The sequence below is a fragment of the Carlito syrichta genome, unplaced genomic scaffold, assembly GCF_000164805.1.
Source record: "Carlito syrichta isolate Samal-C Ts95f unplaced genomic scaffold, Tarsius_syrichta-2.0.1 Scaffold287775, whole genome shotgun sequence".
NCBI classification, from domain to species: Eukaryota; Metazoa; Chordata; class Mammalia; order Primates; family Tarsiidae; genus Carlito; species Carlito syrichta.
The window spans coordinates 107,214-132,396 of NW_007231871.1; the positions used below are offsets into that span (position 1 = coordinate 107,214).

Sequence of the window (25,183 nt, forward strand, 5' to 3'; positions counted from 1 at the left end):
AAAGAACTGAGTACCCATGTTCTCACTCATAAGTAGACCCTGAACATTTACCATAATACTATAAGGAAGGGATTGGCAGTTGCGGGACACTGCCAGGGGAGGGAAGGGGATACCTAACACCAATAAGGATACCTGATCTCGAACCAGGCAAAGTGGAGACCAAAGGGAGGCCCAAACTTGACCTGTACTATGACCACTTGCATACCTAATCCTGAATTGTACCCCCAATCTTTAAAAAAAAATTGGCCTGACGTGGTGGCTCACACCTGTAATCCCAGCACTTTAGGAGGCGGAGGCAAGAAGATTGCCTGAGCTCAGGGGTTTGAGAACAGCCTGAACAATATGGCAACACCTCATCTCTATAATAAATTTTTAAAAAAAAATCTGCCAGATGTGATGGCCCACACCTGTGGTTCCAGCTACTTGGAAGGCTGAGGCGGAAGGATCACCTGAACCCAGGAAGTTGGTGGCTGTGAGCGTGCCACTGCACTCCAGCCTGGGCAACAGAGTGAGACTCCAACTCAAAAAAAGAAAAAAAATCCTCCCGCTAGTAACTGTGCTATGTACTGGGGGCAGGCCCACGGCCGGAAGTGGGCCCTGGGGGCCTGTCCTTAGCGGGGAGGGCTCCTTGGGAAGTGACATGTGGACTTCATTTGAAAACTTGATATGGGGTCATGAGGTCATTGGGACTGGAGGGAGAGAAGGAAGCAGAATATGGGGGGAAAGAACTGAGGCCCAGGAGAGAGGGCATTCGTCTTCCTGTCCCCCGCAACCCAACCCCTGCTTTCATTATTTGAGTCGGGGTCTCACTCTTTCACCCGGGTTGGAGTGAAGTGGCACACTCATGGCTCACAGTTTCCTTGGGTGTATGGGCCATCACACCTCTTGGGTTCAGGCGATCCTCCCACCTCTGCCTTCCAAGTAGCTGGGACTATAGGGGCGTGCCTCCACACCCATCTGATTTGTCTGTAGAGACAAGGTCTCACTGTGTTGCCCAGGCTGAGCTCAAACCCCTGGGCTCAAGCAATCCTCCCGTCTCGGGCTCCCAAAATACTGGGATTACAGGCTTGAGCCACTGCACCAGGCCTAGTGCTGCTTTTAAAATGCCAGGGCTAGCCAGTGCAGTAGCTCAAGCAAGCCTGTAATCTCAGCACTTTGGGAGGTTTAGGTGAGAAGATTGCCGGAGTCCAGGGGTTCAAGACCAGCCTGGGCAACTTGGAGAGACCTTGTCTCTACAATAAATATATAAATAAATAAATAAATATATATATATATATATATATATAAATTAGCTGGGCATGGTGGCATGTGCCTGTGGGTCTAGCTATTTGGAAGGCTGAGTCGGAAGGCTCTCCTGAGCCCAGCAGGTTGAGACTGTGGTAGCTGTGAGTATTCCACTGTACTCCAACCTGGGCGGCAGAGTGAGACTCTGATTAAAAAAAAAAACAAAAAACCCAAGCTTCCTGTGGGTCTGGAAAATACCTGTAGGGTCCAGCACATGCCCTGAGGAGAAGGGCCCTGACCTACAGTGGTGGCGTAGGCCATGGGCTCTGGAGCTGAGTTCAAATCCCAACTCTGCCAATGCCATCCCTCAGTGCCTTGGTTTCCTCATGTGTCCCTCGAGGATGGTAACTGTGCCTACTCCATTTGCTGTGAGAGCATCTTGGATAGAATGTGGGGTACGGTCTGGTTGGGACAAGTTGAGCTGGCATTCACGGCCACCAGCTGAGGGCCCACTGGCAAGGCTGTGAGAAGGACATGTTCACGTTCACCTCCCCCAGGGGGTCTGGAACCCTCTAGCATCCCCACCTTTGTGAGGGATGTCAGGTAGAGAGCCATTTTCCCGTACACCAAGGAGGTGTCCTGCCTTTCTTGCTGGTCTGGGGCTGTCGCTGGCCCTGCAGGGATGCGGGCTCGGCCACCTCCCTCCCATGGGGTCCCACAGCAGCTGAACACTAGAAAGAAGGAGAGGAGCCTTGGGCTGGGCTGTGCTCAGCGCAGCTGGGTTTTCTCCTTTTATGGTTGGCCTGCAGGCCCTGGGTCCCTGGCCAGAATCCGTGAACTCGTGTTTGGGACTGGGCCGAGACGGCTGGCCCACGCAAAGCCTCTACCTCCTGAGACTCCCCAAGCCTGTGCGGGGGAGGGACCACCAAGAGCCTTGGTGTCCAGAGAGGAGGGCAAAGGGGCATGCTGGAGGACAGAGTGTGAGGCACCACCAGCCCCAGGGGGTGGAGAGGCCCAGCCTAGGGAGACCCCTGCTACTAGCCACCCCCAGCTCCAGCCCCATCAGTCTCCACTGAGGCGGGGGGGGGGGGGGGGGGGGGGGCTGTGTCCCTTCCCACCCCAGGCATCTGTGTCTTGAGCCCTCTGCTTGGGCTGTTCTGCCTCGACGTCTCCCCCGGGGATTCCTGCACATCTTTCTTGGTGCAGCCCGGTGGTCACCTCAGCAGGGAAGGCTTCCTGTCTCTCTCTTGGGAAACTCTGGCCAGGCACGGTGGCTCATGCCTGTAATCCCAGCACTTTGAGAGGTCAAGGCCAGAGGATTGCTTGAGCCTAGGAGTTTGAGACTACCCTAGGCAACATTGTGAGACCTCATCTCTACAAAAAATAAAAATTATTAGCCAGGCATGGTGGGGCATGCCTGTAGTCCCAGCTATTTGAAAGGCTGAGGTGAGAGGATCGCTTGAGCCCAATGTCATGTAAGTTCGAAGCTGCAGTGAGCTATGTACCACTGTCCCCCAGCCTTGGTGACAGAGCAAGCCCTCATCTCTAAAAAGAAAAAAAAATGTTTTTTAAGTAGTTTTTATTGACTTTGTGTCTCAGTGCACATAGTAGGGGCCCAGGACTTATTTATTGAATGAATATGTGAACACGTGAATGTGCATTTATGGTTGCTTCTACCTTGACTCCCTCTCTGAGGCAGAGAGCAGTTCAAACCAACGGGCATTTCCTGAGCACCGACGGAGTGTTCAACCTTGTTCCTGGCATAGCCCTTGAGCTTCGTGCCACTGCACTCCAGTCTGGCCTATAATCCCAGCATGTTGGGAGGTGGAGGTGAGAGAATAGTCTGAGCCCGGGGGTTTGAGACCAGCCTGGGCAACCTGGCGAGACCTCATCTCTACAAAAAAATTAAAAAATTAGCTGGGTGTGGTAGTGCATGCCTGTAGTCTCAGATACTCAGGAGGCTGAGGTGGAAGGATCTCCTGAGCTCAGGAGGTCGAGGCTGCAGTGAGGTGTGGTCGTGCTACTGCACTCCAGTCTGAGCAAGAGAGTGAGACAGAGTGAGACCCTGACTCAAAAAAAAAAGTTAATTTTATGTTATGTGACTTCATTTCAATAAAAAGAAAAGAAAAAGGCCAGGTGCAGTGGCTCATGCCTGTAATCCCAGCACTTTGGGAGGCGGAGGCGAGAGGATTTCCTGAGCCCAGGATTGCGAGACCTCATCTCAATAGTAAATCAAAAAATTAGCCTGCATTAGCCAGGAAGGCATTGAACACGGTTTTGTGACTGCTGGAAACCAAACAGGCCTATGTGAAGTGTAAGAAATCAGATCTATAACTACTCTGAGGCAGGGTGACAGTCACACCTTTTTTTTTTTTTGAGTTGGGGTCTCACTCTGTCACCTAAGCTGGAGTGCAGTGGCACGCTCACAGCCACCACCTACCTGCTGGGCTCAGGTAATCCTTCTGCCTCAGCCTTCTGCCTTCCAAGTAGCTGGAACTACAGGTGCGTGCTACCACACCTGGCTAATTTTTTTTATTTGTTGTAGAGACGAGGTCTTGTCTACCATCCCCCAAGGAAATCTTGTACCATTAGTTGTTACTCAGGAGTGACAACCCCCAGTCCCTGGTGACTGCTAATCTGCTTTCTGTCTCATAAATGTGTCCGTTCTGGACATTTTATAGAATTGGAATCATACATGGACTTTTGTGTCTTTTCACCAATGAAATGTTTCTGAGGTCTGTCCACGCTGTGTCATGTGTGAGAACTCTTCCTTTCCATGGCTGAATACTATTCCATTTTATGTACAGACCACATTTTGTTTATCCATTTACAGCTGATGGATGTTTTGGTTATTTCTACTTTCTGACTACTATGAGTAATGTAAAGCAGTGTGATTTTTACTAGTATAGAAAAGAAGAGCAAGAAAACCCTACCTGCCAGTTTGTGGGTGGAGGGCCCATTGCCATTCCATATAATCTGTACTTTCCCCCCAAAATGTCTTGAGAAGTACACAGGTTAAATAATGATCATGGCAAGGTTCATTGCTACCATAGAGAAGACCTTTGGACTCCGGGAGCCAGAGCCACCACTAGGTCATAAGGTACCTTTGTAGAATTAGAAGAAAAGGTGGCCAGGCATGGTGGCTCAAGCACTTTGGGAGGCCGAGGCAAGAGGATTGCCTGAGCCCACCGGTTTGAGATCAGCTTGGGCAACATGGTGAGACCTCATCTCTACAATAAATCAAAAAATTAGCTGGGCCTGTAGTTCCAGCTACTGGGAAGGCTGAGGAGGAAGGCTGAGGCAGCAAGTCGAGGCTGTGGTGGCTGGGAGCGTGCCACTGCACTCCAGCCTGGGTGACAGAGTGAGATTCCAACTCAAAAAAAAAAAAGAAGAAAGGTGTTTCTCAAGGCACGCTTCCTCCATCCGCTGGAAGGTTCTTATAATAAACACACAAACCACACATGGTTCTTATAATAAACACACATGGTGGCTTATATCTGTAATTCTAGCACTTTGAGAGGCAGAGGCAAGAGGATTGCCTAAGCCCCCAGGTTTGAGACCAGCCTGGGCAACCTGGTAAGACCTTGTCTCTATAATAACAAAGTAAAAAATTAGCTGGATGTGGTGGCACATGCCTGTAGTTCCAGCTACTTGGAAGGCTAAAGCAGAAGGATTGCCTAAGCTGAGCTCAGCAGGTCGATGCTGGGGTGGCCGTGAGCATGCCACTGCACTCCAGCCTGGGTGACAGAGTGAGACTCCAACTCAAACAAACGAACGAAACAAAACCCCCCCCAAATCTGCAATGACCAGTGTGAATAGTTCCCACTAGAGTTATGCAGTATACAACTTGCTCTACTGTCCATGGCAGCCCTCCAGGTGGTGGGTACAGTAGAAAGGCCCCTGACTCAGCTCTAGAGAAGTGTGGAGTCAGAGAAGGTATCACAAAGGAGGTGACTCCCAAGATGATGTTTCAGATACAGATTAGGGTAGATACCCAAAGATTTTAAAACAGATACCCAAACAACTTTGTATACGAATGTTCCTAGTGGCACTATTCACATTAGCCAGGAGAAGGTGGAAACAACCCAGGTGTTCATCAACTGGTGAATGGATACACAAAACATGATCTGTCCATGCAATGGAATATTACTCGGCCTTAAAAAGGAAGAAATGCTGGAACCTGCCACAGCATGGAGGAACAGCAGAAACGTGCGAAGTGAAAGAAGCCAGGAACAAAAGACCATGTGGTATGGTTCTGTATATGTGAAATACTTAGAATAGGTAAACTCTTAGAGACAGAAAGCAAATTGGTGGTTGTGAGGGGCTATGGGATATAACTGCTTAGTGGGTCCGGGGTTTTATTTTAGGGTGACAAAATGCTTTGGAATTAGATAGAGGTGGTAGTCATGCAACATCTTAAACTTACTAAATGCCACTGAATGATTCACTCGAAAATGGTTAATTTTGGCCAGGCGCAATGGCTCACACCTGTAATCCCACCGCTTTGGGAAGCCAAGGCAAGAGGACTGCTTGAGCCTTTAGGACCAGCCTGGGCAAAGTAGTGAGACCTCATTGCTACAAAAAAATCAAAAAATTAGCCAGCTGTGGTGGTGTGCACCTATAGTCCCAGATACTCAGGAGGCTGAGGTGGAAGGATCTCCTGAGCCCAGGAGGTCAAGGCTGCAGTGAGCTATAGTCATGCCACTGCACTCCAGCCTGAGCCCAGGGATTCAAGACCAGCCTGGGCAACTTGGCGAGACCTCGTTTCTATAATAAATCAAAAACTTAACTGGGTGTGGTAGTACGTGGCTGTAGTTCCAGCTACTTGGAAAGTTGAGGTGGAAGGATTGCCTGAGCCCAGCAGGTGGAGGCTGCGGTGGCCATGAGTGTGCCACTGCACTCCAGCCTGAGCGAAAAACAACAACAACAACAACAAAAAAATAGGGCTAGACCCTGTCTCAAAAAAAAAAAGAAAAGAAAAAGAGGTATGTTAGGCAGACAGAGAGGGGTTTGATGACAGGTGCTCTGGGCGGAAAAACAGGCTGTGAAGGTCAGGCTGGGGCACAACTGCTTTGTACAGGGAACACTGCTGTCTTGTGTCAGGCGCAAGCACAGGCTCAGGGCAGGAATAAGATAGAAAGCTTTGGAATCACAGCATTCCCTGTGCCCCACATGGGTTGGCACACAGTGCCCAGCCGGCCCTTCTTCTGCCCATAACCAGTACTCTGAACTTCCCACAATCAGCTCGGTGTGTTTCCAGTGGGAATGTCCCAGGCCAGAGGTCTCCCAGCACCTGCAGCTCAGAGTTGTAGCAGTTCCCAAGCCTTGCCTGAGCCTGCTTTCTCTCCTGGGTGCCTGTGAGTGTCTGAGCCTATAAATCTCTCCTGCTCTGAGTATAGGCTTTGCGAGGCTGCTGGGAAAACCTGCCTCTCTCTCTGAAGCAGATTGATCAAGATAGTCCTTCTATTTGCCAGTATAAAATCCTTCCGTGAAATTTAAAATGGAGTTGGCCGGGCACAGTGGCTTAGGCCTGTAATCCTTGCACTTTGGGAGGTCAAGGTGGGAGGATCTCTTGAGGCCAGGAGTTTGAGACCAACCTGGGCAACACAGTAATAGTCCGTCTCTACAAAGAAAAAAAAAAAATTAGCCAGGTGTGGTGGTGCACGTCTGTAGTTCCAGCTACTCAGGAGGCTGAGGTGGGAGGATCAACTAAGCCCAGGAGTTGGAGGCTGCAGTGAACTATGATCGCGCCACTGCACTCCCACAGCCAGGGCAACAAAGGAAGACCCTGTCTCAAAGGAAAAAAAACAGTGGAGCTTGTATGTACCGGCCCCAGGAGGCCCTCTTTCTGCCTGGGTTCGAATTACAGGGTAGCTGGTCCCTCTAGCCATCATTCCCCCACCCCATCCTGCCTCGGTTTGTTTTTTGTTTTTGTTTTGTTTTTTTGAGTTAGAGTCTCACTCTGTCACCCATGCGGGAGTGTAGTGACACACTCACAACCACTGCAGCCTCAACCTGCCTCAGCCTTCCAAGTAGCTGGAACCACAAACATGCGCCATCATGCCCAGTTAATTTTTTGATTTATTGTAGAGCCAAAGTCTCGCCAAGTTACCCAGGCTGGTCTCGAACCCCTGGATTCAGGCAATCCTCTTGCTTCTGCCTCCCAAAGTGCTGGGATTACATGCATGAGCCACTATGGCTGGCTTCTCGGTCCATTTTTAACTGGTTTCCCATTTTGCTCTGTCCTCACACGAGTTTCTCCCACTGGGCGGAAGCTGAAGACACAGGCATCACATCCCTTGATGTACTAGGAGCTGGCTGTGCTGGCACAGGACACCTCCCCCCAGTGGATTTCCCATACCCGGGGGTGGTGACATTGCCACAGGCCTCTCTCCAGAGCATACTGGGGAGATTAAAGCTTGTTATCTTCTTGATTTTATCCTGGAAGGAACTGCTGCCAGCCTGTGAGTGTGGGTTATCAGAGCAAGGCAAGATACCGCTCCTGGTCTTTGGAGTCAGGCAGACCCTGGGTTCAAGTGCCAGCCCAACACTTGCAAGCTGTGTGACTGTTAGTCCCATGGCTGCCAGGACAAATGGCCACCAACAAGAGGAATTTCTTCTCACTGTCCAGGAGGACAGAGGTCTGAAATCAAGGGGTCACGAGGGTCCGCCCTCCTGGGAGCTCTGAGGGAGACTCTGTCCCTGGCCTCCCCGCTGGTGTCCAGTGGCTACCACCAATCCTTGCCTTGTGAGTGCGTCGCTCCAGTCTCTGCCTCAAGCTTTACGTGACGTTCTCCCCGTGTCTCTGGTCTCCCTCTCTTTTCTCTTATTAATAAGGACCCCAGCCATTGACTTAGGCCCCATGCTCACCCAGGATGAGCTCATCCTAAGACCTTAACTAGAGCCATCTCCTAAATAATGTCACCTATGAGGTTCCGATGGACAATCTCTTTCAGGGGTTGCCATTCAGCCCGCCACAGTGACCTTGGACAAGTCACCTAGTTTCTGAGCCTCACTTTCCTCATCTGTAAAATGGAGGTGATGCCAGTGCCCACTCCGGGGCTGGTGTGAGAATTCAGCGGGTCACCTGGACCCAGAAGGAGGCAGCACAGTGTGTGTGCTGGGGAGACAGGGGAGCTGTGGGCAGGATTGCGGTAGGAAGGCTGTTTCTTTCCTCTCTTTTCTAAGCATTGTGGTCACGATGGTTTCCCCAAGAACAACATGGACTCTTCTTCCATTGGCTATTTTTGATGAGTTGAGGAAAAGTTCATACGTGTTCAGAGCGCAGCCATCATGAGAACAGAAGTAGGTGGTGGTAGGTCTTCTCTGGTTCCCATTCTTCAGTCCTGTCAAGGACAGCCACCATTGTCAGCTTTACAATATCCTCGCTGGGGTTGGTGGCTCAGCCTGTAATCTCAGCACTTTGGGAGGCCGAGGTGAGTGAATTGCCTGAGCCTGTGGGTTTGAGCCTGCGGGTTTGAGGCCAGCCAGGGCAACATGTTGAGACCTTGTCTCTACAATAAATCAAAAAAATTAGCTGGGCGTGGTGGCGGGCCTGTAGTTCCGGCTACTTGGAAAGCTAAGGTGGAAGGATCACCAGAGCCCAGCGGGTTGACACTGGGGTGGGCATGAGTGTGCCACTGCACTCCAACCTGGGCGACGGAGTTAGACTCCAACTCAAAAACAAACAAACAAATATCCTCGACACACACATGAGTATCGAGGGTATGTGTATGTGTGCATACATGTGTGTATACAGTGTGTGTGTGTATATACAGAGGGTGCCAAAAAAGGTATACACATTTTGAGACAGGAAAAAACTGTATTAAAATTGTAATACTCAATAAGATGAATACAAGTCATGCTTGACTTCTGTAGTTACAAGTGGTACTCATAGTGGTTCCCATCAGCATCCACTCTGATTATAGCGAACATCTTTTAAAACGAGTGTATGTATTTTTGTCACCTCTGGTTTACGTGTGTATGTATATGTATCCCTCTTTTTTAGACATTTTATTTTTTTGAAGCTGAGTTTCCATCTGTCGCCCAGGCTAGAGTGCAGTAGCATGATCACCGCTCACTGCAGACTTGTCCTCCTGGGCTCAGGCGATCCTTCCATCTCAACCTCCCAAGTAGTTGGGACTTTAGGCGTGTGCCACCACACACATCTAATTTTTTGAATTTTTGTAGGAACAAGGTCTTGCTATGCAGCCCAGACTGGCCTCGAACTCCTTATCCTCAAGGAGTCCTCCTGCCTCGGCCTCCCAAAGTGCTAGGATTATAGGAGTGGCCACCGTACCTGGCCTCTTTTTAAAGACTGTTACCTAGCCTTTTATTTTTAGCTTAATATATCTTGGAGATTGTTCTGCCTCAGCCCACAAAACTCTGCCTGGTTTGCTTCAGTGGCTGCCTGGTGAGTTGTTATGTGGCCATACCAGGATCAAGACCCCGGGATTGATTTGACTAGTTTTTAGGCCTTTTGTCCCAAGGATTTAGTTCAGCCGAGCCACCCGCACATTCTTCTGTAATCTGAGGGGAGAGGGAGGAATTAGGCGGAGGAATGGAAGCCTTGGAGCTTACCTGTCATCTCTTTCATCTTGCCCTGGGCTGGGCTGCATCCTCCCATGTGAGGTGAATCCCCTACCTCTGGATATGGTCACTACTGTCCTTCCTGGCTGCCAGTGATACCCAGGCATGACCTTCTTCAATCCCATCCATCCATCCATCCTCTCATCTGTTATCCTTTCATCCATACATGTATCCATCCATCCATCCTTCCTCCCATCTATCATCCTTTCATTCATCCGTCTATCCACTCGTCCATCCTTCTATTCATTTATCCTTTCCTTTGTTTATCCACCCATGCGTCCTCCCGTCGATCCTTCTACTATCCTTTCCTCCATCTTTGTATCCATCCCCTTCTTTCCATCTATCCTTCCATCCATTTATCCTTTTATCCACCCATTTATTCATTCAACCATCCTTCTTCTCATTCTTCTATCCTTCCATCCATTTGTCCTTTCCTCCATCTGTTTATCCATCCACCCTCCCATTCATCTTTCTACCAATTTATTCTTTCATCCATCCAAGTATCCATTCGTTCTTCCCTCTATCCATCCATCCACCCTTCCATCCAACAAATATAATTGAACACCTACTAGCTGCCAGGAACTGGAGATATAATGCTAAACCAACCTGGGGAGATCTTTGATGACATGAGGATTGTGAGGGCTGAGCACTGTGATGGTGGGACTCGAGCCAAGGAGTGGATTTGAGAAATGCTCACCATCTGGCATTGCCTACCAGCAGACACAATGCTCTGATTTCTCCATTACTGGCTGAAGGCTGAAGGTGTTGGCAACCATTCCCATATACCTCTTCAGAAGTGGGCATTGGAACCTGGCTCCGCCCTCTGAGGCCAGTTTAAGAGCAGAGATGACCAGTAACATTGCTTCATCACTCTAATCTACAATACTCTTTGTGTCTTCCAGACACAGGCTCCTCTGGTGGTAAGTGACAGAGGCCAACTCTGTCATCTAGTGTAAGAGAGGGATTTGTGGGGGACTAAGGAGGAGCTCACAGATGGTGTGGAAGGACTGGGGAACAGGGCTTGGAGAGTGGCGGAACAGGGGCTGCTCAGGCTGGGGGCAGGAAGAAAGGCTCCCTCTGGGCTCTGTCTGCCTGCTTCCCTGTGTGCGACTGAGCTTGGAGTTTTGGGCCAGAGGGTCCAATGGCTGCAGCCTGGGGCCCCTTCTTCCCACTCTGCTGGGGGCTTGGGGCAGCTTGTGGGGCAGCCTCACCAAGGCTATACTCTATGGCAGGGGTGAGACGAGGGAAGCCTCCGAGAGGGACACAGGATGCTCTTCCTGGAAGAAGAAAGAATGGATGCTGGATTTTCAAAAAACAAACATGTTCACTATATCTTATTACAGATGAAGAAACTGAGGCATGGGGAAGTTTAAGAATATTTGCCCAAGGCCACAAAGCTTAGAAGTGGTTATATGGGACCCCAGTCTCTCTGGATCCAAAGCCCGTGTTCTATCTATAACCTGTCTCCAGGACACCCCACAGCTGGTGTGGCTGGATGCTTATGTCTCCGGGGTGAGTCAGGCTCTGACATCTTGCTGAGATTGCCTCTGGGACTTGGGAGCTGCCCTCCTGGCTTTGTCTTGTTCCTGTGCCCTGGACAAGGAGCCCAGATGGCCCCGTGTCACTCCCAGGAGGCCAGTGGGGTCAGTGGGCAGGAGCTTTGGGATGGGAGCGCCAACAGGAGCCAAGTCCAGACCCTCAGCTCAGCACTTGTTCTAACTCACAGCTCTTTTCTCTCTCTGTTTGCAGATCGGGAGGACCAGTCTATTCTGTGCACGTAAGTGGAGCTGCTTTTTACCCACATTTTCTGGAGTCGAGATCCAGTCCAGTAAAGAAAAGACCCAGGCAGTGATCTTTGACTCTGATTGACGGCTCCCAACGCCTCGCTCCCCACCTGGTGTAGAGTTGATGCTTGTTAAGCACTTGTGATGAATGTTCTTGTGTGGGGTGGGCAAACCTCAACACTTCACAACACCTGGGGCCACTCTGTTCCACACCCCTCCCCCACCCCTTTTTCAAAAACCAGTATGTATTGAGCTCTAACAGTGTGCCAGGACTTGAACTTCTGGCATACAGAATCCCATCGAATTGCTTACCAGCTCTGGGAAGGCAGGTGCCATCTCTGTGGATAAGGAAGTTGAGGCTTGTGTTAAACTATCACTTTAACATTTCACAGTTAGTAGCTGGTAGCCCACACCTGGAATCCCAGCACTTTGGGAGGCTGAGGTAAGAAGATCGCTTGAGGCCAGCCTGGGCAACAGTGAGACCCCCATCTCTAATAAAACAAAATAAAAACAAGAAATAGGGAGGCAAACCAGAAACCACATCTGTGCCCTATGTGGTAGTTGGTGATGCTGTTTCTTTGAAGACTTGGTAGGTAGACAAAAGATACTGAATTAATTCCAAAGCATCCTGAGACTCTTCATTATATTCACTGGGAATCTTTACTATTATATATATATAACATATATTTACTTGTCTGTATTGTTGATTCATTTATGTTGCACTCATAGTCCTCTGCTTTGTAACGCTTGCCTGAACGAACCTTATCTTTAATGTGTAGTTTTTACGTAATGGGCATCGCAGACTCCTTGTGCTTAGAAACACTAGCAATCAGACTGGTTCGGTGGCTCAGCCTGTAATCCCAGCACTTTGGGAGGCTGAGGCAAGTGGATTGCCTGAGCCCCTGGGTTCGAGACCAGCCTGGGCAACTTGGCAAGACCTTGTCTCTACTATAAATCAAAAATTAGCCAGGTGTGGTAGCTTGTGCCTGTAGTTCCAGCTACTTGGAAGGCTGAGGCGGAAGGATCGTGGAGCCCACCAGGCCGACACTGGGGTGGTGGTGAGTGTGCCAGAGCACTCTAGCCTGGGCAACAGAGTGAGACTCCAACTCAAAAAAAAAAAAAAAAAACACACAAAAAAACCCTGGCGATCACTTCTGTCCTGTGCCTGGGGAACATTTTAGTATGTGTGTTGCCGAAGTGAGCTCATCTTGTGGGGCAAACTCACTAACAAAAAGTCACAAAAATGCAAAAGACATAACACAAAGTAGACCACGAAAAGGACACTTATTTATAGCATGAGGGCTGAAATGAGAAGGCAGAGAGTTGCTATAGCTAGCCTCAGCTGGGAGACAAGTTACATTTTCCCTGCCCTGCACACACTCGTGAACGATCGCAGAAGTACCACGAATATGGATTTGGGGGTTCAAATAAATTTTGGAAAGTTGGTGAATCTGTGGAATGTGAAATCTGTGAATAATGAGGACATATATATATTCTGTCACCCAGACTGGAGTGCAGTGACACGATCACGACTCACTATAGCCTCAACCTCCTGGACTCAGGCAATCCTCCCACCTCAGCCTCCCAAATAACTGGAACTGCAGGCATGTGCCACCATGCCTGGCTAATTTTTAGATTTTTTTTGTAGGAATGAAGTCTTGCTGTGTTTTCTAGGCTGGTCTCGAATTCCTGGGCTCAAGTGATCCTCCTGCCTTAGTCTCCCAAAGTGCTGGGATTACAGGCATGAGCTACCGTGCCCAGTCGATATATATTAGACGATGCATATTAGACTAGATGCAATTAAAGTTATACTCAGCAGGGGTTGGTAAAATTAGATCTAGCTGCATTTCTAGGCAGCCACTACAAAGAGTGAGGCTGATCTATATATGTGCTCAGAGAGACGCACTTTAAGATGTGCTGTTGAGTAGAAGACACAAGGGCAGACTGGCATGTGCAGAATGTAACTGATTTTGTCAGATACAAGAGCAGGAACACACAGACAGACACACATAGCTTGCCCATTTGCATAAAGTCATCTGGAAGGACACATGAAAAACTAGTCATTGTCTTTGTACCTGAGTTAGGAGAAAGGTTTACAGAAGGAAATTAAAGTCAAACAAAGTCTCGCAGGAACCTGACCCTTTATTCCCCTAGAAACAGTGACCCAGTTTTTACTCATCCAGCGTTTGCAGTGACTTGGTAGACTAGAACAACCTTGATGAATAAGATACACATATTTTTAACCTCTACTTGAAATTGAGCATTTTCTTCCATTAAAAATATAAGCAACAGGCCAGGCCTGGTGGTCCACACCTATAATCCCAGCACTTTGGGAGGCTGAGGCAGGAGGATCTCTTGAGGCTGGAAGTTCAAGACCAGCCTGGGCAGCATAGCAAGACCCATCTCTAATTTTACAAAAAGAATAAAGAGAAAACATACATAGACAATAAACCACAGTATTGTTCACAGGTATTAGCAATCACTGGCTTTGTTTTCAGACTTTTGTTCCTACAAGTTTCTTTGCATGTGTAGAGTTGTGAATGACAAGTTCTAAGTCAAGGTGCTAAGAAATTTTAATAGTCTTGGCCTTGAAATTGGAGCCTGCTTTCTGCTTTCTAAAAGTGCTATTCCCTCCCAACTGCTCCTTACAGCAAACTCCCAAGATTAGAAGGACAGATGCAGACAGCAAGTATTTATTGTGTGTCAAGTACTAGGTGCATGCTAGGCCCAAGGGTCCTGGTGAAGTGCAGGATCAAGAGGAATTTCCGATGGCAACGGTTACTAGGACAACAGTGAAATGTACTGAGAGAAGATAGAACGTTTGTGATAGTTTGGGGTGCACATAGAAAACTGGGAAACCATAAAACAAAGCAACTGTTAACTCTAGGAAAACCCAAAAATTGGGCAGGAAGGAGGAGCAATCCCAGTGGACTAAGGAGCCTGACTGTGAACTCATTTATGTCAGCTTCCTGATGCAAACCTGGAGTATTCGTCTCACCAGAAGCTCTGTGGGATGAGATTGGCTCAAGGGGGCAGAGCTTGAAGGGGAGCTGGATCCTCACCTTCCATGTTAGGAAGTCAACATCTGATGTTTAACAATGAACAGTCAGGAACTAGAGATGCAACGCCACCTAGATATGTGGGTATAAGTGCTAAACAGCCTGCTACTTGACTTGACAGCTTCTTCCAGCTTCTGGAGGCCAGCTAGTTTCTCATGGACACGTGGGGGCTCATGGCTTCTTTCCTTCATCTTCAAAACCTGTAGTGTAGCCGGACACAGTGGTTCATGCCTGTAATCGCAGCACTTTGGGAGGCAGAGGCGAGAGGAGGGTTTGAAACCAGCCTGGGCAACTTGACGAGACCTCATCTCTAAAATAAAATAAAAATTTAGCTAGGCATGGTGACATGCGACTGTGGTTCCAGCTACTTGAAAGGCTGAGGCAGAAGGATCACCTGAGCCCAGCAGGTCAAGGCTGCGGTAGCCCGGAGATGCCACAGCACTCCAGCTTGGGCGATAGAGTAAGACTCCGGCTCAAAAAAAACCTCAAAAAACAAAAACAAAAAAATCCTGTAGCATCCTTTTTATCCCCCCCCCAAGTCAAGGTCTCACTGTCACCCAGGCTAGAGTGCAGTGCCACGATCACAGCTCACTGCCACCTTGACCTCCAAGCTTAGGCGATCTCCCCATCTCAGCCTCTCGAGTAGCCGGGTCTACAGGCACACTGCCACGTCTGGCTAAGTTTTTTAGTTTTCTGTAGGGATGAGGTCAGGGTCAGCTGCTATGACTATGTCATGGTCAGTGTTTTTAAAATCCCTTCCACAATCCAATCTCCATTCTGCAGTTTCGACTTTTTTAAGAAATAGAGATGAAGGTCTCACCATATTGCCCAGTCTGGTTTCCAGCTCCTGGCCTCAAGCGACCCTCCTGCCTTGGCCCCCTCCTAAAGTGCTAGATTTCCCCCCCACTGGTTTAAAGCCCTATTCTCCTGAAATGGCTTTCTGCACCCATTCTAATAGAACTCACACTCTCCACTGGGGCTTGGTTGACTGGACACCTGGCCCAGCTTTCCTGCCCTCACCGGCCCCTCCTCCTGGGCACTGCCCTGCCCCCACCTAGGCCCAGCACGTCCCTCCCATGGGCCTTTGTCCTTGCTGTTCCCACCCTCCGTCCTTCCCAGGGGCTCCTTAGTAGTCTTGGGGGTTCTGCCACTCCCCTGGCGTCCCATGCACAGCCCCCCTCCCCTGTTTTCCCAGTCATGTCGCCCCCATGCTGCAATAATATCTACACCGTGAATTATCTTTGTTTCCTTGGCTGTTGTCCGGCTTCCTCTCCTGGAGTGCAGGGTCAGCCAGGGCGGGACCCTCCCTTTGTCCCCAGCCACGTCCGCACACAGCCTGTGCTCAAAGAGTAGACATTAGCCATGGCCCTAAGGGAGATCTCAAATGATTCAAGTTTTTTTTGAAAATGCACCAAGTCGCCCCAGAACCGCCAATAGCTTAACCTTCCTTACCACTTTTGTTTTGAGGCTGAGCATGGTGGCTCATGCCTGTAATCCCAGTGCTTTGGGAGGCCGAGGCAGGAGGTCACTTGAGGGTAGGAGTTTGAGACCAGCCTGGGCAACATAACGAGACTGGGCATCATAGGCATGATTAGTGACCTAGAGAAGCCAGGCTGGGCCCAGCCTTTGCCACAGGCGATTGTGCAGTCCCAGAACTGAGAATGGAGTGGATGCCATTTTTAGACGTGAAATTGTTTTGTCTAGTGTGTAGCTCATCCAGAGTAGGGAGGGACATTGGTGAGGTCTTGTGCCCAGCTGGAGAAAGGGCGGTATGTGTTCAAGAGGCGGAAACAGAAGAGGTGGAGGGCAGTAGATGTGGTTGTGCGGGAGAGGTGTGGGTGCTTCCAGACTCTGGGGAGAAATTGACACTTTTGTCTAACATGGATGAGCAGTGGCCAGGTAGGGTAGCTCTTGCCTGTAGTCCCAACCCTTAGCGAGGCTGAGGTGGGAGGATTGCTGGAGGCTGAGAGTTCGAGACCAGCCTGGGCAACAAATTGAAACCTTGTCCCTACAAAAGAAAGTTTTAAAAATAGCCAGGCGTGGTGACACTGGCTGTAGTCCCAGCTACTTGGGAGGCTGAAGCTGAAAGATAGCCTGATCCCAGGAGGTGGAGGCTGCCTTGAATCATGACAGTGCCACTGTACTCCAATCTGGGTGACAGATTGAGACCCCAACTCCAAAAAAAACCCCCAAAACAAAAGTAATAATAACTCACATTTTTGTGTAACAGGCATTGTTCTAAGTGTTATATATGTATTCACTCATTTAATCTTTATAATTACACAAGGTCAGTGGTTTGTACTATACCCCTTTTGAGGAGAAAGACACTGAGGCACGGAGTGGCTAAATGACTTGCCTAAGGTCACCAGGGCCCTGGCAGGGCAGGGATTTGAACTCAGGCCTAAGAGTCCATTGTGCTATTAAGCCAATTGATGCTATAGGGTACGGAGTCTTTGCTTCTGCCTGAGGGAGCTGGAGACAGTCCTCAGAATAGAGGTAATACCTAACTGGGCTTTGCAGGATGTGTAGGAGTTGGACAGTACAAATGCCAAAGGGCCTTTCCAGCAGCAGGGGTGGAGTCATGTGAGGACCAGGGACTGAATAGCTCTGAGGGTCATCAGAACCCATCTGGCTCCTATTAAGAGCAGAGCCCAGGCTGTGGTGGACTTGGAAATAGTGTTCAACCCTGGAAACCAGGGCCAGCGACATAACTTGTAAAATGATGGGAAATGAAAACACGGAGCCCCTGTTCAGAAATGAAGACTTTCCAGGTGGCAACGCTGGAGCCTTGAACGAGGGGTGGTGGTCCCTGGGAGATGGTCCAGGGACCCCGCCCGGGTGTTGAATAGCCACCAGGTGGCTCCTTAGTGGGTCTGGACCTATGAGAAGGACTTGGGATGGCCACAAGCCCAGGTCTTCTCCCTGGGAAGGGGGTGCTGGGCACCAAGTTCCCCAGGAGCCAGGAAGGGGCTCAGGGTGTGCACATCGGGAGGGCATCTTCACCCCAGAGTTTGAGGCTCGGAAAGCAAAGATATTCCAGTCCTGGCCAGCCCGAGCACGTCAGCCTTCAGATGACGCAAGCCTGGAGCCCGGGATGTTTTCTTTGGCAGCCTCTGAGGACACTTTATTTTTATCAGTAGAACTTGGACGCTGCTGAGTCACCCCCTGGGGAGAAACAGGTTCCCAAAGCCCATGTCCCCGTCCCCTCCCTGGCACAGCAGAAGGCAGGGTCACTGATGGCTCGGGCCCACGCTTTTGTTGTAAAAGGGGCGGTGATGGGAGAGGCTGACGGCAAGGGTGGAGAAGAGAAGATTGTGGGACAGGAGGGTAAGCAGCAGCGATCGGGGACACTGGCTGGTCCGTGTGGCCTGCACAGGCTGTCTGTTTGCCCAGCTGTCCTGACTCTTGTCTAGGATCTGAGTAGGCTCAGGACCACCCACACAGGGGGCGTTCCACACTCAGAATTTTCTCTCTTCCCTCCTGCTCCCATCAGAACCCAACCCCTTCAGTTTGGAGGAAAGTCTGTCATGTGTTCTGATATTTGAAATGCTTGACTGCAATAATTCATACTAAGGTGTGAATGAGTGGTTCAGTCCATAGATCCCTGGATATACTTTCAAGCAGCCTATGGAGGCAAGTGAAGATGCCTATACTGGATGGGAGAACTTGGGTTGGGTGGGGCTGAGGCTCATTTATAAACAACATGACAGAAGGCGGAATGTGGGCTCTGGTGTCAAGTGGACCCGAGTTCAAGTTCTGCCTCTCCTCCATCTCTTATCTGTGATAGCTGGAGCGATTGTGACCCAGAGCACTTTACTTCAGCGCCTCTGAGCTTCAGTTTCCCTAAGCTGGTGATGGGGATAATTAATAACTCCTTTATTAGGTTGTGGGGAGGATTAAATGAAGAGACTTGTGAGTTCAGTGCCCAGGACAGAGTAGGCCTGTGACAAATAGGTCTTTCTTTTTAAAAAAATTTTTATTTATTTAATAGAGATGGGGGTCTTGCTACATTGCCCAGGCTAGTCTTGAATTCCTGGCTTCCAGTGATCCTCTTGCCCCTGGCCTCTCAAAGTGCTGGAACTTCAGATGTGAGACTCTGCACCAGGCCTCTTCATGACATATCAATTCTCTTCCCCTTCCTCTCCTCTGAACTTAGAAAGCAAATCCCCAGAGGATGGGGCTTGTGTCATGAAATGACTTGGTGAAATGTAGTGAAAAGAGTCCTAATTGCATTGGAATCAGAGACCCGACTTCCCATTCTGACTGTGTCTCTGCCTCACTTTGTGACCTAGGGAAAGTTGCTTGCCCACTCTGGGCCAGACTTCCTCTTCTGTAATAACATGGAGGCAACCAGTCTTACCTCCAAGAATAGGGGTGGGAGGAGGATAAAGGAGGTAATTCGGTGAACCGATGAGCAGAGAGCCTCTGCCCTTGGCTTCCCACTGAGGAAAAGATCAGGCTGGGCACGGTGGCTCAAGCCTGTATTGCCAGCACTTTGGGAGGCCCGGGCAAGAGGATTGCTTGAGCCCAGGGGTTCGAGACCAGCCTGGGCAATTTGATGAGACCTCGTCTCTACAATAAATCAAGAAAAATTAGCAAGGTATGGTGGTGCACACCTGTGGTTCCAGCTACTTGGAAGGCTGAGGCAGAAGGATCACCTGAGTCCAGCAGGTCAAGACTGTGGTGGCACTGACCTGAGACTCAAGACTGAGTGAGTGTGTGCACTGCACTCCAACCTGGGTAACAGAGTGAGCCTCTGACTCAAAAAGAAAGAAAGAAGGAAGGAAGGAAGGAAGGAAGGAAGGAAAGAAAGAGATCAGTTCTCTTCCTTACAATTAAAAAAAATTGTGGCCTTAGTTTCCCCTTTTTGGAAAAACGGGAATGATATCTCCATGGTTCCCATTTCCCAAACTGCCTCTGAGGCCCTGTGAATAAGGCCACCAGGAAGGGAGGGGACAGCGCAAGTCCACCGTGAGACACTTGACGGTCAAGGTCATCAGATGCTGGGACCTGTGGGATTGGGCCAGTGATTCAAAACACAAGCTTTTTTCTTTATTTCTTTTTTCTTCTTTCATTTTTTTCTAGCCATGAGGCAAAGTTATTAATGGGCCCTTGGCAGAGGAAATTAATTTCTTTATTTCCTAATTAGGAAGAGGAGCAAGACGGCACCAGCACCGGTGGCCTGGGTTCAGCCTGGAGAACCTTGAACTGGCCAGGGGAAGGGGGAGGAAGATACATTCTTTTCCAGACCTAAAAAAAAAGTCTCGCTTGTATTTCTGAGAGCTCAGAAGATGAGAGTCTAGGAAAGAAGGAAAAACAAAACAATTAAGTAAGATGGGGGCGGGGGTGGGAAAGGAGGGAGACTTGGGTTGAGCCTCTGTCCTTCTCTCTACCAGGCGAGGGGAGCTAGAGGCAGACCTGGACCCTTGGATGAGACAGTACCATCGGGATGACTTCTGGGGACCAATAGGGGCCCGCATGAGAAGGCCCTCTTTGTATAAAACAGCTGCCCCTCATGCTCTAGGAATTAATGCTCCCTTTTTTTTTGAGTCGAGGTCTTAGTCTGTTGCCCAGGCAGACATGCAGTGGTACAATCATGGCTCACTGCAGCCTCGACCTTGGGCAATTCTCCCTCCTCCACTTCCTGGGTAGCTAGGACTACAGGTGTGCACCACCACATCTGGCTAATTTTTTTCATTTTTTTGTAGAAACAAGGTCTTGCTATGTTGCCCAGGCTGGTCTTGAACTCCTGGGCTCAAGTCATCTTCCTGTCTCAGCCTTCAGAGTGCTGGGATTATAGATGTGAGCCACTGTGTCTGCCTGTACCCTTTTGATAAGACAATGTCCTGCTGATCTAAATCTATCAGTCATTTGCACTTTAGCATGAATTACTGCAACCATGCTTATCCTTTCTTATGTAGCTGAGATCACTGGCTAGCCCCCTGATAGGGTGGGATTTCCCAGAGGATGGAGGGGCTTGCATCTGTCCAGTGGCCACTGGGATAACCAACTCTTTTTTTCCCATAAGGGGAGCTTTTGGAACTTTGACCTTAGGTCCTGGTCCCCTGAGAGAGCTACTCATGCCCTTCCTTGAAGGCTGCCTCTTGCCTGGACTTTCCTTTTTTTGTTGGTTTTTTTGTTTTTTGAGTCAGGGTCTTGCTTTGTTGCCCAGGCTGGAATGCAGTGGCGTGACCGTGGTTTACTGCAGCCTCTGACTCCTAGGCTGAAGTGGTCCTCCCTCCTCAACCTCTTGAGTGCCACCATGCCAGGCTAATTTTTAAAATTTTTTGTAGAGCTGGGGTCTTGCTATATGGCCCAGGCTGGTGTTGCACTCCTGGGCTCAAGTGATCCTCCTGCCTTGGCCTCCCAAAGTGCTGGGACTATAGGCATGAGCACAGTGCCCAGCTGGACTTCTCATTTCTAACAATGCTAATGATGTCTTCCAAGCAGAGAATTCCAAATACACCCAAGTTTAGACCTCTGTGGGAAAACTCAAGCTTTCTTTTTCACTCTTTTTGTCTGAATTCCTGCATCTTCTCAGGAGGAGGAGATTGAGCATCAGAGCTGAGTTTGAGACCCAGCTCAGCCTATTTCAGAGGTATGATTCTGAACAAGTTATCCCTGCCAGAGCCTCAACTTTCCCATCTAGGAAATGGCAGTGATCATGATCACCATGCCTGGCTCACAGAGCTATGGGAAGGTGCTCTCGGGGCACACACACAGGTCATTTCCGGCGGGTTACCGTTCTTGTGCCTTTCAGAGGTGAGTCTGGAGCCGGGAAGACAGAAAACACCAAGAAAGTCATCCAGTACCTGGCCGTGGTGGCTTCCTCCCACAAGGGCAAGAAGGACACCAGCATCACGGTGAGTGACGACGAGTCCCCATCGGCGGCCGTGGCCTAGCAGACGGGTCGCTGGTGGCCCGACCGGGGGCGGACAGACACCGTCACAAGGACTCGGACCCCCTGTCCAGCAGCCCCTCCACCCCCACCACACCTCGCAGGAGGGGCCCTCTCGGCTTGAGAGGAGACTTAGAACTCTGCCTCAGAGAGGGGCCTAGAGAGGAGACTTAGAACTCTCTGCCTCAGAGAGGGGTCTGGAACATTCCCTGCCTCAGCCGGACGCACCCTCCTACTTCATGAAATGGGAGCGAGCCTCTTCCCTTCTTATGAGACCTTGCTCCTGCCAGGCCTTGTAGGATCAGCCCTATGCCTTGTTGGATGGGTGATTCTCTGGGGTGGGGGCACTGTGGGGTATTTGGAGACATTCCTGGCCTCCACCCATGAGGTGTCAAAAGTCACCACCCCCCACCCCCGCTGTGACAACCAGAAACATCCCCAGACACTGTCAGATGTCCCTGACTGAGAACCGCTCCTTTTGGTGACACTCCGTGAAGTCCCTTGGTTGAGGTGCCCCTGGGGTCTTCCTGGTCCTCCCCCATGTCCCCACCTCCTGGGATGGGGATACTGGTGCCACTCAGCATGTGGGCTCTGGTGCAAGGGCACTTGGCACCTGAAGACTGAGCACCTACTACGTGCAAGGCACCCTTGGGTGATGTCCTGTGACACGTCCCAGAGGCTACCATGCTGTTCTCTGAGCTTCCAGGCCCGTGAAGAAAGAGCTGGCTGTACAGCAATCCCACAAGTAAACAGGGTGGCCATGGGACTGAGGGCATGGGAGGAAGGAAGGACATTTCTAGAACCATTCCTCCTAAGTGTCGTCTTTCCCTTCCATCCCTCTCCTTGCCCCACCTCATCTGTTCAGAGTGTGGGCACTCAGGGGCCCACTACAGCTGGCTGAAGGTTTGGGGGCAGGAAGATGGTGGGAGGGGGTGAATCTGACCGTGGCATGGTTGTCTACAGTTCCTGCCACTCCAGATCCTTCTTCCGGCCCTTGGAGGCAACTCTGGGGCCATCACAGTGGCCAGCTTGTCTGGAGGCCCTTGGAGATCTGGGGTGGGCACTGGCTATAGCTTTGGGGAACTTTCCTTCCTCAAACAAGTGCAGGGCACCTGAGGTCCTGCCTTCCAGAACTGTCTCTGGCGAGTTGGTTTCTAGCCACATGTGTGGAAAAAAATGGCCCAGTGTTGGTGTGGCAGTGATGACCCAGCTTCCCACTGCCTTCCCTGTCCCCCTAGTAAAGCCAGGAGATGATGCTTAACAGTCACTGCTGATTCTTATCAAGGGCCAGATGTGTTTTTGGTCGGCATATGTAAACATATCTCAGACACTCTCTCGCTGCATACCATTTTAAAGAGCCGAGCTCGGCCCCAGCAATTGTGAAAACTTTGAAATGTCTGAGTCTTAGAAAAGGGAGGTAGCACTGGGCACAGTGGCTCACACCTATAATCCCAGCATTTTGGAAAGCCAAGGCAGGAAGATAGTTTGAGCTCTGGAGTTCGAGATCAGCCTGAGCAGCATAATGAGACCTCACCTCTACAAAAAATTAAAAAATTAGCCAGATGTAGTAGCTCATGTCTGTAATCCCAGCACTCTGGGAGGCTGAGCCAGGAGGATTGTTGGAGCCCAGGAGGTCGAGGTTATGGTAAGCTGTGATTGTGTCACTGCACTCCAACCTGGGCAACAGAGTGAGACCCTAACTCAAAAAAAGGAGGGAGGGAAGGAGGGAGGGAGGGAGGGAGGGAGGAAAGACAACTAGCTAAACAGAGAGACAGGAAACAATCAAGGTGCAAGAGCCTCTGTCCCAGCTTCTTGGGAGGCCCAGACCACTGGGGGGATGGAAGCCTGCCTCCCCAGCCCCTGGTGTTCGTGTGATGGATGTGCCACTGACGTCTGTTTCACACTGTTGTTCAGCCGCAGCAAGGCCCGTCTTTTGCCTACGTGAGTAACGGGCGTGTTTTCCAGCGTGTGCGGGAGGCACGGAGTGTGATATCTGCATGCTCCTGTCGCACACCCCGTCCCATAGCCCAGGGTAGGACAGGCAGCCCCCAGTCTCACAGCCCGAGATGCCGTCCCATGGTGTCCCATGCCGGCGGGGCATGGGGGACGCCTGCCACCCACAGGGCTCCCACGGGAGTCCCTAGGGCGGTGTCCAGCCTGGAGCGGGTTTCCCAGTTCAGGATGAGTCCCTCGCCTGTCCCCCTGGCTGGTATGACTTAGAGACATCTGTCCCGTCTGGTTGAGTGTCTTAGGACTGTCAGGCCTGGAGTGTCTCTGGCTTGGCTGACAGTGGCTCGGTGGCATGGCTGTGCATGCCTCTAACCGCTCTTCCTGCCATTGCCCTTTGTTCCGTCCCCCGGCCCTGTCCCCGTGCACTGTGTGTCCTCGTGCATGTGTGTGCAGTGTGTGTCTGTCTTCTGCATGCCGGTTGCTGGACCCCAGGCTCCAGGAACAGCCTTGGTGTCCGCAGTGCACTAGCTTTGGAGGCGCGGTAAGGCCCCAGCTACACGACGCACAACCCGATCCTGCTCAGACCCGTGCCTATGTGAACTCTTCTAACGCAGAGCTTGGGGGGCTGGCATAGGGATTCTCAGGGATCTTCTGAAGCTCCCCAAAAGGTCACACTTCATCCATCTTAGTTAGACCCTGGGCAGCCGTGAGACAGATCAGAAAGAAAACCAGAGTTCTTTTTTGGGATCTGCTGCTGTGGGACCTCGCCGAGTCACTTGACTTCTCTGGGCCACAGTCTCATCAAAATGGGACGAAGTCCTCTTGCAAGGACCTTCCAACCCTCCCCACTCCAGAAAGGGAGGCTTTTTGGTGGGCATGGGGGACCCCAAGTTTGTGTAGTGAAAGTGATTCCTGTAGTCTTCCCACTAGCCAAGAAAAGGCCGTGGCTCCTGTTGTAAATTTCCACAAGCCTTACTGGGGTGATTCCACATATGGCTGGGACTCCATGTGTGGCTGGGATTCCCAGGGGGATGAGATTCTTGCTTCTTCCTTCTCGGGAGCTACCAAGAAGCAGAACACGTGAATACACAGAAATAAGCAGTAGCTTCCTGGCTGTCCCCTTAGTCTAGCTACCCAGGATGCCCTGGGAAACAGAGCATCGAGGAGGAAGCTGTTCCCTCCCACCCACCCCGTCCCCTCTAGACTCTGTCCCAGCGTCTGTCTTGCCCAGCCCAGCTGCCTGGAGGAATAAGACAGGTGAGGCAGGAGGGAGACAGGAGCAGGCTCCAAGCTCCAGGGCACCCCGGAGGGGCCGTGGGAAGAGCTTGGAGGGGGCCTCGGCCACCTGCAGCCGCCACGTTGCGGGGCTAAGGCAGAGCAGCTCTTCGCTATCCCAGCTTGACTTACCCCATTGGCCTTCCCCGCCCTGATTAATCGCGTGACCACATCTGCACGGGAGGCCCCGCAGAGGGGGCGGCGGGTTGCTGCGTCCTCTCAGCTGCCTTTAACCCGATGAATGGAGCTCAGGCAACCTGCTTTGAAGCTTTGTTCTGCAGTCGGTTAAAAAGATTCCCGGCAGGTTTTTGCACATTTCTTACTTGCCTTCCATTGGAAGAAAGGACATGTTGCAGCTTTGATACACTGCACGAAAACGATCAGAAGGAGGAGCTTAGGGGTTT

The 25,183-nt window shown here is 50.6% G+C and overlaps 1 protein-coding gene across 1 annotated transcript in view; it reads left to right on the top strand.

Annotated features, from left to right (window-relative positions):
• LOC103255041 (myosin-11) overlaps positions 1-25,183 on the top strand; it is a 124,205-nt gene that overhangs the window by 37,789 nt on the left and 61,233 nt on the right. Inside the window, exons 4-6 of the mRNA XM_021709948.1 lie at positions 11,563-11,590; positions 21,417-21,519; positions 23,475-23,495. Of these exons, the coding sequence (XP_021565623.1) occupies positions 11,563-11,590; positions 21,417-21,519; positions 23,475-23,495 (152 nt within the window). The remainder of the gene's footprint in view (positions 1-11,562; positions 11,591-21,416; positions 21,520-23,474; positions 23,496-25,183) is intronic.